We start from the raw sequence: 12,774 nt of genomic DNA on the forward strand, positions 1-12,774 counted from the left end.
GCTAAAATCCTTAACAAAATACTAGCTAACTGAATTCAACAATACATCAAAAAGATAATTCACTATGATCAACTGGGTTTCATACCATGGATGCAGGGATGGTTTAACATATGCAAATGTGAAACAACACATAAACAGAATTAAAAACAAAAATCACATGATCATCTCAATAGATGCAGAAAAAGAATCTGACAAAATCCAGCATCCTTTTATGATTAAAACTCTCAGCAAAATCAGCATAAAAGGGATATACCTTAATGTAATAAGAGCCATCTATGACAAACCCACAGCCAACATAATACTGAATAGAGAAACCTGAAAGCATTCCCTCTGAGAACTAGAACAAGATAAGGATGCCCACTCTCACCACTCCTCTTCAACATAGTACTGGAAGTGCTAGCCAGAGCAATCAGACAAAAGAAAGAAATAAAGGGCATCCAAATTGGTAAAGAGGAAGTCAAACTGTCACTGTTTGCTGGCAATATGATAGTTTACCTTGAAAACCCTAGAAAGCTCCTAGAACTGATAAAAGAACTTAGCAGTTTCTGGACACAAGATTAATGTACACAAATCAGTAGTAGTTCTTCTATACACCAAAAGCAACCAAGCGGAGAATCAAATCAAGAACTCAAGTCCTTTTACAATAGCTGCAAAAATAAAATAAAATACTTAGGAATATACTTAACCAAGGAGGTGACAGACCTCTATAAGGAAAAGTACAAAACACTGCTGAAAGAAATCACAGAAGACACAAACAAATGGAAACACATCTCATGCTCATGGATGGGTAGAATCAATATTGTGAAAATAACCATACTGCCAAAAGCAATCTACAAATTCAACACAATCCCCATCAGAATACCACCATCATTCTTCACAGAATTAGAAAAAACAATTCTAAAATTCATATAGAACCAAAAGAGTCCACATAGCCAAAGCAAGACTAAGCAAAAAGAACAAATCTGGAGGCATTACACTACCTGATTTCAAACTATACTATAAGACCACAGTCACCAAAACAGTGTGGTACTGGTATAAAAATAGGCTCATAGACCAGTGGAACAGAATAGAGAACTCAGAAATAAACCCAAATACGTACAGCTAACTGATCTTCGACACAGCAAACAAAAACAAAGTGGGGGAAAGGACACCCTTTTCAACAAATGGTGCTGGGATAATTAGCTAGTCACATGTAGGAGAATGAAACTGGATCCTCATCTCTCACCTTATACAAAAATCAACTCAAGATGGATTAAGGACTTAGACCTAAGACCCGAAACTATAAAAATTCTCAAAGTTAACATTGGAAAAACCATTCTAGCCATTAGCTTAGGCAAGGATTTCATGACCAAGAACACAAAAGAAATGCAATAAAAACAAAGATAAATAGCTGGGACCTAATTAAAGAACTTCTGCATGGCAAAAGAAACAGTCAGCAGAGTAAAGAGACAACCCACAATGTGGCAGAAAATCTTCACAATGTATACATCTGACAAAGGACTAATATCCAGAATCTGCAATGAACTCAAGCACATCAGTAAGAAAAAAACAAACAATCCCATCAAAAAGTGGGCTAAGGACATGAATACACAATTCTTAAAAGAAGATATACAAATGGTCAACAAACATATGAAAAAATGCTCAGTGTCACTAATGATCAGGGAAATGCAAATCAAAACCACAATGTGATACCCCCTTACTCCTGCAAGAATGGCCATAATCAAAAAATAAAAAAAAACAGTTAATGTTGGCATGGATATGGGGAACAGCGAACATTTCCACAAGGCTGGTGGGAATGCAAACTAGAACAGCCACTATGGAAAACAGTGTAGAGATTCCTTAAAGAAATACAAGTAGAACTATCATTTGATCCAGCAATCCCTATACTGGCTATCTAACCAGAGGAAAAGAAGGTATTATTCAAAAAAGACACTGGCACACACATGTTTACAGCAGCACAATTTGCAACTGCAAAATCGTGGAACCAACCCAAATGCCCATCAATCAATGAGTAGATAAAGATAAGAAACTGTGATATACATATATGTGTGTGTATATATATATTATATCATACATATACAAATATATATAAATAAATATATATATGATGGAATACTACACAGCCATAAAAAGGAATGAATTAACACATTTGCAGTGACCTGGATGAGACTAGAGACTATTATTCTAAGTGATGTAACTCGGGAATGGAAAACCAAACATTGTATGTTCTCACTAATATGTGGGAGCTAAGCTATGAGGACACAAATGCATAAGAATGACACAATGAACTTTGGGGACTTGGGAGGAAGAGTGGAAGGAGGGCAAGGGATAGAAGACTACAAATATGGTGCAGTGTATACTGCTCGGGTGATGGGTGAACCAAAATCTCACAAATCACCACTAAAGAACTTACTCATGTAACCAAATACCACCTGTACCTCAATAAGTTATGGAAAAATAAAATTTAAAAAATAAATTAAAAAAAAATAGACTCTAAGCACTGTCCAGAATTCCCACAACTATTTCATTCTCACTTCAAACCTCCAAAATCCTCTCTTCCACTACTCTCAGCTGTTGACTTTACCTCTTGTCACTGAAAAAATAGAAGCTTTCAGAAGAGAAAAATCTTTACACACCAAATCTTTGAGCCTATCTATATTTTCGTCTGCCTTCCTTCCCATCGCAGTGGATGAACAATATGTTTCTCTTTTAAACTTTTCTTTTTTTGAGACGGACTCTAGCTCTGTCGTGCCAGGCTGGCACAATCTTGGCTCACTGAAACCTCCGCCCCCCAGGTTCAAGGGATTCTCCTGCCTCAGCCTCCCAAGTAGCTGGAATTACAGGTGCCTGCCACCACTCCAGGCTAATTTTTTGTATTTTTAGTAGAGATGGGGTTTCACCATGTTGGCCAGGCTGGTCTCAAACTCCTGACCTCAAGTGATCCACCCACCTTGGCCTCCCAAAGTGCTGGGATTACAGGCGTGAGCCACCGCGCCCGGCCCTACACATTTTTAAGGTGTCACTGAAAACTTTTTATCACGAGTTTAAATAGCTGTGAATATTGTCCTTTCAAGTATATGATGCTTAAAATAAAACTTTTACAGTACTCTTTGAAGTATATCCACCACTGCTTAAGATATATGCAATGGTAGGCCGGGTGCGGTGGCTCATGCCTGTAATCCCAGCACTTTGGGAGGCTGAGGCGGGCAGATCACGAGGTCAGGAGTTTGAGACCAGCCTGGCCAACATGGTGAAACCGCATCTCTACTAAAAATATAAAAAATTAGCCAGGCATGGTGGCAGGAACCTATAATCCCAGCTACTCGGGAGGCTGAGGTAGGAGAATGGCTTGAACCTGGGAGGCGGACATTGCAGTGAGCCAAGATCATACCACAGAACTCCAGCCTGGACGACAGAGGGAGACTTCATCTCAAAAAAAGATATATCCAATGGAATCTACATATCATAGCGATTTAATGACCAATTTAAAATATAAACAAGCTTTTTAAAAAGAAAAATGTTAATCTGTTTCTATTTGAGTTCATATTTCCATGCCACTTCCCTCACGGAATCTTATCCTAATTAATATACTTGAAAAACTTTTGTTGCTCCTTTTATATTTGTTATAAAAATATGAATAAAAATTTAAATTAAAAAATTTATTTCCCTTGTCTCTAAGTATTAAAAATTCTGCTCTAGATTGAGTTAATCTTATTTTCACTATACAACTGAATAAAGTAACATATTATAAATTTTGATAACTAAATGTTAAACATAAAAACTAACATTTTCCTGGATGTACATCTCTTGATGAAATGTTGGGCTTTTTCTTTTTTCTGGTTAGCTCATAATCCATGGATAAATGCTAGCTATTGCTGAACGAAACAGAAATTCAGATTAATTCTATTTTTATTTTTAATTTTTATAAATACATGAGAGAGAAATCTGGTTTATATTAAAAAGTCAATCAAAATAGGTTATAGTAACATCATGCAATTCTTTGAATTCCTTCACCTCCCATGCCAAAAATTATATACTGATTTACAATAAAAATTACCCCTACAGATAATCTCTGACTTTGTGATCATTTCCTTATTTTTCTTTATAGTTTTCTTACGTATATATATCTCAAAAATACAGATTTTTGAACCTTACATAAATTTAATGATACTTTATGTATATTATTGTGATTTGCTTTTTTTTAATTGTGGCAAAGTATACATAACATAAAATATACCATTTTAACCATTTTCTTTTCTTTTCTTTTCTTTTCTTTTTTTTGAGACAGAGTCTCACTCTGTCACCAAGGCTGGAATGCAATGGCGCGATCTCGGCTCACTACAACCTCCGCCTCCCAGGTTCAAGCAACTCTCCTGCCTCAGCCTCCTGAGTAGCTGGGATTACAGGTGCCCACCACCCCGCCTGGCTAATTTTTAGTAGAGATGGGGTTTCTCCATGTTGGCAAGGCTGGTCTTGAACTCCTGACCTCAAGTGATTCACTTGCCTTGGCCTCCCAAAGTTCTGGGATTACAGGTGTGACCCACCTTGCCCAGCCATTTTAACCATTTTCAAGTGTGCAATTCAGTGGTTTTAAGCACATGCACACTGATGTATAATCACCACCGCAACCCACCTCCAGAACTTTTTCAGCATCCCAAACTGAAACCCTGTATACCATTAAACGATATTAAACATTAAACAATAGCTTCCCATTGCCCCCAGCCCTGTCACTCACCATTCTACTTTGTCTATATGAGTTTGACTACTCTAGATATCTAAGTGGAAAAATACGGTATTTGCCCTTATTTGTGATTTACTTCTTTAGATATACATTATGGTTTGTAAAATTCATTCACGTTGATAGATATTGCTATGGCTGTATATTTTCACTGCTGAATAGTAATCCATTGATTTTATCCTTTTTTCTATTGCTAGACATTGGATTGTTTCTAGTTTCTTACTATCATTAATGCTGCTATAAAACTTTCAATATATCTACCCTGCTGTCCGTCTGCAAGGGGTTTTCTATTGTATGTACCTAGAAATAAAACTGATGGGTACGTACATTTTCAACTTTATTAAAGATGAACTATCCAGAGTAGTTATTCCAATTTACACTCCCACAGTCATTATTTCCAATGTACACTCCCACAATTATTATCCCAGTCAGTGTTTATTGATTTCAGCACTTTTGCTTATCTAAAAGGTGTTAAAAAATACAGACATCTTTATCAGACTAAGAAAGTGCCCTGTAACCTATGAAATGGTAAAGTGCATTAAATGAATTTCTAACTCAATCTAACTGTATCTATTTAATTTCTCATATTAAATCAACTCTGCCTTCCTGGGATAAACTGAATTGTGTCATGATTTATTATCATCTTCCAGATTGAGCCTGGGAACATTTTTGTTTAGGACTTTTGTATTTGTGTCATGAATGAGCTTCCATTTTTCTTTCTCATAATATCTTCAGGTTACCCAGGTAACTCAAAATGACTTAACGAGTGTTCCCCCTTTTGTCATGTTCTAGAAGAATCTGTATTAAGTATGAAATTATTTCTTTACCTCTGAATGAAAAACTAGCAAATAAAGACTTATGGACCTAGAATTTTCTTCCTGGGAATATTTATAACCACTGATTTAATTTCTTAAATGATTATAGGACTATTCAGATTTTCTACTTCTTCATGAAGACAGTTTAATTTTTTTTCTGGCTATCTGTCTAATTCATCTAAGTTTTATAATATATTGGCATATAAAGTTGCTCAAATAATGTCATTTATTGTTAAAGTCATGTCTCCCTTTTTATTCCTAATATTTATTATTTATGCCTTTTGTTCTTCTTGACATATCAGATAATTGTCAATTTTATCAGTTTTCAAAGAAATCTATTGTGGCTTGTTCATTTATTCGATAAATATTGAGAGGCTAACATGTGCCTCTTTTTTGAGACATATAAGTAAACAAAAATCCTCACACTTACAATTCAAATGTAAAGAGGGAGGCAAAAACAATATACTAAAATTTAAAAGAAATTAGAAAATATTTTAAGGAGTGATAAGTGATATGGAAGAAAGTAGGGGGACCCCAGATGGCTGGTGTAGCTGTGAAAGGGATGAAATCACAATTTTAAATACAGTGGTTTGGATTGGCCTCATGGGGAAGGCAGCATTTGGGTGAAGACTTGAAGGATATGAGGTTACTGACCCACTCTACTTTGTATTTTCTATTAATGTCCTTTTTTTTTTTTTTTTTGAGACAGAGTCTCGCTCTGTTGCCCAGGCTGGAGTGCAGTGGCACGATCTGCGCTCACTGCAAGCTCCACCGCCTCCTGGGTTCACGCCATTCTCCTGCCTCAGCCTCCCGAGAAGCTGGGACTACAGGTGCCCGCCACCACGCCCGGCTAATTTTTTTGTATTTTTAGTAGAGACGGGGTTTCACTGTGTTCGCCAAGATGGTCTTGATCTCCTGACCTCGTGATTCACCCGCCTCAGCCTCCCAAAGTGCTGGGATTACAGGCGTGAGCCACCACGCCCGGCCTAATGTCCGTAGTTGTTCATATTATTTCCTTCCCTTTCCTTCTCCTTCCTTCTACATTTGTTATTATTTCATTCCTTCTCCTTTGGGTTTTATTCTTTTTCTGACTTCTTGAGAAGGATACCTAAGATCATCAATTTTTAGCCTTTTTTCTTCTTCTAATATAAATATTTAGGTCTACATATTTCCCTGTAAGTATTACTTTAGATACATTCCACAAATTTTTAAGTATTTTCCTTAACAATAAGTTTAAAATATTTTCTAATTTCTATTATATTACTTCTTGACTCACTTTAGCATGTTTTAAAAATTCCAAGCATATTGTGCCTTCCTGTTTACTACTGAATTATTTTTAGCTTCAATATAATATTCATTCTGATACATTCTCTGAATTGTTTTCATGCACTGAACTTTGAGAATAGTTTTGTATCATAGTATACTAGCAATTTTGGGGGGAAACGTATGTGCGTTTAGAATCCTCTACTTGTTTGGTGTGGTGTTCTAAATATGCTTAATTCATTAGATTTGTTTATCATGCTGTTCCAATCTTCTAAATCCTTACTGATTTTTTAAACACTATTCTCTTAATTATTGAAAGAGAAAATCTTCCACTATGATTGTGGATGTGTCTATTTGTGGATGTGTCTATTTCTCCTTGTAGTTCTCTGAATTTGTGCATTGTATATTTCAAGGCTTTGTAATTAGGTATACACAAATTTAAAATTAGATTTCCTTGGCTAATCAAGACTTTATCATCATGCAAGGATGCTTCAACATATGCAAATCAATAAATGTAATTTACCACATAAGCAGAATTAAAAACAAAAACCGTATGATCATCTCAATAGACACAGAAAAACCTTTTGATAAAATCCAATATCCCTTCATGATTAAAAAAAAAAAAAAAACCTCAAAAAACCAGGTATCGAATGAACATATCTCAAACTAATAAGAACAATTTATGTATGACAAACCCACAGCCTACATCGTACTGAATAGGCAAAAGCTGAAAGCATTCCCCCTAAGAACTGGAACATGAAAACGATATCCACTTTCATTACTCCTATTCAATAGTACTGGAAATCCTAGCCAGACCAATCAGTCAAGAGAAAGCAATAAAAGGCATCCAAATAGGAAAAGAGAAAGTCAGATTATCTTTGTTCACCGACAACACGATCCTATGCCTAGAAAACCCTAAAGATTCCTCCAAAAGCCTATTGGACCTAATAAACGATTCAGTAAAGTTTCAGGATACAACATGCAAAAACAAGTAGCATTTCTACACACCAACAACGTTCAAGTTGGGAACCAAATCAAGAACTCAATCCCATTTACAATAATAGCCACACACACAAAAATAAAATAGAAATATATTTAACCAAGGAGGTGAAATATCTCTACAAAGAGAACTACAAAACACTGCTGAAAGAAATCACAGATAGTACAAACAAATGGAAAAACAATCCATGCTCACGGATTAGAAGAATCAGTTTCACTAAAATGATCATACTGCCCAAAGCAATCCACAGATTCAATGCAATTCCTATCAAATTACCAACGTTATTTTTCACAGAACTAGAAAAAACAATTCTAAAATGTATATGAAACCAAAAAAGAGCCCACATAGCCAAAGCAATCCTAAGCAAAAAGAAGAAAGCTAGAGCCATCACATTACCAAACTTCAAACTATACTACAGGCTGTAGCAACCAAAATAACATGGCACTGGTACAACAATAGATCAACGGAACACAATAGAGAACCGAGAAATAAAGCCACACACTTATAACTAACTGATCTTCGACAAAGTTAGCAAAAATAAACCAACAATGGGGAAAGGACACTGTGTTCAATAAATGATGCTAGGAAAAATGGCTAGCCATTTGCAGAAGAATGAAACTGGACCCCTAACTCTTACCATATATAAAAATTAACTCAAGATGGATTAAAAACTTAAATACAAGACCTCAAACTATATATATTTTTTTCACTCTTATCACCCAGGCTGGAGTGTAGTGGTGCAATCTTGGCTCACTGCAACCTCTGCCTCCCGGGTTCAAGAGGTTCTCCTGCTTCAGCCTCCTGAGTAGGTGGGATTACAGGCACTTGCCACCACACCCAGTTAATTTTTTGTATTTTTGGTAGAGATGGGGTTTTGCCATGTTGGGCAGACTGATCTCGAACTCCTGACCTCAAGTGATCCGCCCACCTTGGCCTCCCAAAGTACTGGGACTATAGGCATGAGCCACCGCGCCTGGCCTATAATTTTTTTTTAAGAGATAGGGTCTCACTTTGTCATTCAGGAAAGAATGGGAGTATAATGGTGCAATCACAGCTTACTGTAATCTCAAACTCCTGGGCTCACACGATTCTCCCACCTCAGCCTTAGGAGTAGCTAGAATTACAGATGCATGCCACTGCATCTGGCTAATTTTTCACTTTCATTTTTTGTAGAGGTGGGGGTCTCGCTATGTTTCCTAGGTTGGTCTTGAACTCCCGGCCTCAAGCAATCCTTCTGCTTCAGCCTCCCAAAGTGTTGGGATTACAGGTGTGAGCTATTGCATCCAGCCAAGACCTCAAACTATAAAAACCCTAAAAGAAAACCAGGAAAAACTCTTCTGGGCATTGGCCTAGGCAAATAATTTGTAACTAAGACCTTAAAAGCAATTGCAACAAAAACAAAAATTGATGAATGGAACTTAATTAAACTAAAGAGCTTCTGCATAGCAAAAGAAACAACACAGTCAACAGACAGCCTACAAAATAGGAGAAAATATTTTCAAACTATGCATCTGACAAAGGACAAATACCCAGAATCGATAAGGAACTTAAATCAGTAAGAAAATAAAAAGCCCCATTAAAAAGTGTACAAAGGACACAAACAGATACTTCTCAAAAAAGGCAACACACATGAACAAATGCTCAAGATCACTAATCAGAGAAATATCAATTAACACCACAGTGAGGTATCATCTCACACTAGTCAGAATGTCTACTATTAAAAAATTTTTTAAAAAGACAGATGTTGGTAAGGATGCAGAAAAAAGGGAACTATTGGTGGGAATGTAAATTAGTTCTACCTCTATTGAAAACAGTATGAAGATTTATTAAAGATTTTAAAATAAACCTACCATTCAACCCAGCAATCTCACTACTGGGTATCTGCTGAAAAGAAAAGAATTTTTTTTTTTTTTTTTCCAAAAAGACACCTGTAGGTTGGGCGCGGTGGCTCACGCCTGTAATCCCAGCACTTTGGGAGGCCGAGGCGGTCAGATCACCTGAGGTCGGGAGGTCGAGATCAGCCTGACCAACATGGAGAAACCCCATCTCTAGTAGAAATACAACATTAGCCGGGCATGGTGGTGCATGCCTGTAATCCCAGCTACTTGGGAGGCTGAGGCAGGAGAATCGCTTGAACCTGGGAGGCAGAGGTTGCAGTGAGCCGAGATAGTGCCATTGCCCTCCAGCCTGGGCAACAAGAGCGAAACTCCATCTCAAAAAAAAAAAAAAAAAAAGACACCTGTACTCATATTTTATTGTAGTACTAGTCACAATAACAAAATCATGGAATCAACCTAATCAACAGTGGATTAGATAAAGAAAATGTAGAGTGTGGTAGCACACACCTATAGTCCCAGCTACTCAGGAGGCTGAGGTGGGAGGATCGCTTGAGCCTGGGAGGTTGAGGCTGCAGTGAACTGTGATAGTGCCATAGCACTGCAGCCAGAGTGACAGAGTGAGATTGTCTACACACACACACACACACACACAAAAGCCAGACGTGGTGGCTCTCATGCCTGTAATCCCAGTGCTTTGGGAGGCCCTAGTAAGAGGATCACCTGAGCCCCAAAGTCTAAGACCAGCCTGGGCAACACAGAATGACCTCATTTCTAAAAAATAAAAAATTTTAAATTAGCTAGACATGGTGGCACATGTCTGTGGTCCCAGCTACCCGAGAGGCTGAGGTGGGAGAATCGCTTGAGCTCAGGAAGTCAAGCCCACTGTAAGCCGAGATCATGCCACTGCACTTCAGCCCCGGAAACAAAGTGAAAAGAAGAAAGGAAAGAAAGGAAGGGACGAAGGGAACGAGAGAAGAAGAGAAAGAGAGAAAAGAAAGGAAGGAAAGAAAGAAAGGAAGGAAAGAAGGAAAATGAGGTACATATACATCATAGCATACTATATAGCCATAAAAAGAAAGAAATTATGTCCTTTGCAGCAATATGACTACAGTTGGAGGCCATTACCCTAAGTGAATTAAAGCAGAAACAGAAAATCAAATACTGCATGTTCTCACTTATAAGTACAATGAGTACACATGGTCATAAGGGTAGAAACAATAGACACTGGGGACTCTAAAAGAGGGGAGGGAGCAGGGGGCAAGGGTTGAAAAACTACGTACTGGGACTAAGTTCACTATTTGAGCAATGGTTTCACCAGAAGCCCAAATCCCAGCATCATCCAATATACTCATGTAACAACCTGCACGTTGGTATACTGGGTAGTGCTGGGATTTGGGCTTCTGGTGAAACCAATGCTCAAAACAAAACAAACAAAAATCTTGATCACCACAAAATGTCCCTCTTTATTTCTAGAAGTGCTTTTTGTCTTAAAGTCTATTATGTCTAATATTAATACAGCTATATCAACTCTTGTTTTTCTAGTAATTTACATAGTATGACTTTTTCCATCATTTCACTTCCAACTTTTCTGTATTTAAATTTTTTTTTAATATTTTACTTTTTGTAGAGATGGGTCTATGTTGTCCAGGCTGGTCTCAAACTCCTGGACTCAAGTGATCCTCCTGCCTCAGTCTCCCAAATTGCTGGAATCTTTATTCCTAAGGTGGCTGTTTGTAAAAAGATTATTGTTGGATTTCATTCTTTATCCCATCTGACAATCTTTATCTTTTAACAAGAGTAATAGATCCATTTATATTCCATATATTTACTGATATATTTGGGCTTAAATATACTATCTTACTTTTGGGTGTTATTCTGTATTATTTCTTGGTAACTTTTCAATTGATTGATTTTTTAATTATTCCACTATGTTCTCTCTACCAGTTTAGAAGTTATACACTGTGTAATTTTAATGGCTACTATAGAAAGTCAACAAATACGCCTACTATATCAAGACCTGTATCCTCTTTCCCAAGGACTTTAGAATGTCTTAACTCAATCCATCCTTCCCCTACCAAATTATACATTAGTATTATCATGCATGTTTTTAACAATAGTTTTATTGAGATATAATTCACACACCATGCAAATCACCCATATAAAGTGCACAATTTAATTAGCTAGATGTGGTAGTATATTCACAGAGTTGTGTAACCATCACCACAATCAATTTTAGAACATTTTTCATCACCCCGAAATAGAAATCTCATACTCAGTAGTAGTTACTCTCCACTTCTTCCAAATCCCTAGCTCATGGAAACTATTAATCTACTTTCTGTCTCTGTAGATTTGCCTCTTCTGGACACTTCATATAACTGTAATCATATAAAAAGTGGTCTTTTGTGACTGGCTTCTTCCATTTAGCATGCTTTCAAGGTTCATCCATGCTATATCATGCATCAGTACTTTCTTCTTATGCCCAAATAATATTCCAATGCATAGATATACCAAATTTTGTTTATTGATTAATCAACTGATGAACATCTGGGTTGTTTGTTGTCATGTATCTTAATTACTGTTAAACCCACATTTTAAAATTATGATTATTGTTTTATACCATACATATATAATCTGTTTTGCAGGTGGCAAACTCAGTTTTTGTTTGTGAGAAAATGTTTTTATTCCACCTTTATTTTTGAAAACTTATTTAAGTTGGTACAGAATTCTAAGTTGGCAGCTATTTTCTTTCAGCACATTGAAGACATCATTCCACTGTCTGGCTTTCATTTTTGCTATGAAGACCAAAGCTCAAGTTCTGCCCAGCTCTGCAAATACCCTCATGATAAAAATTGCTTTGGACTGGGCATGGTGATTCATGCCTGCAATTCCAGCACTTTGGGAGGCCAAAGCAGAATTGCTTGAGCCCAGGAGTTTGAGACTAGCCTGGACAACACAGTGGGATCCCATCTCTAAAAAAAAAAAAAAAGAAAGAAAAAGAAAAAGAAAAAACAATTTCCAGGCATGGTAGCACATGGTTGTAGTCTCAGGAGGCTGAGGTGGGAGGATCACTTGAGCCTGGGAGGTTGAGGCTACAGTTAGCTGTAATTACACCACCGTACT

The 12,774-nt window shown here is 37.0% G+C and overlaps 1 protein-coding gene across 7 annotated transcripts in view; it reads right to left on the reverse strand.

Moving 5' to 3' along the window:
• CASC1 (cancer susceptibility 1) overlaps positions 1-12,774 on the reverse strand; it is an 80,741-nt gene that overhangs the window by 58,275 nt on the left and 9,692 nt on the right. The window contains exon 1 of one of the 7 annotated variants that reach the window (XM_017945742.3): positions 3,787-3,848. The exons of the other annotated variants lie outside the window; for them this stretch is intronic. Coding sequence (XP_017801231.2) covers positions 3,787-3,804 — 18 coding nt within the window. The 5' untranslated portion in view covers positions 3,805-3,848. Of the gene's footprint in view, positions 1-3,786; positions 3,849-12,774 lie in introns of those variants that run through there. 7 annotated transcript variants of the gene reach the window in all.

Source organism: Papio anubis, chromosome 9 (assembly GCF_008728515.1).
Source record: "Papio anubis isolate 15944 chromosome 9, Panubis1.0, whole genome shotgun sequence".
Lineage (NCBI taxonomy): Eukaryota > Metazoa > Chordata > Mammalia > Primates > Cercopithecidae > Papio > Papio anubis.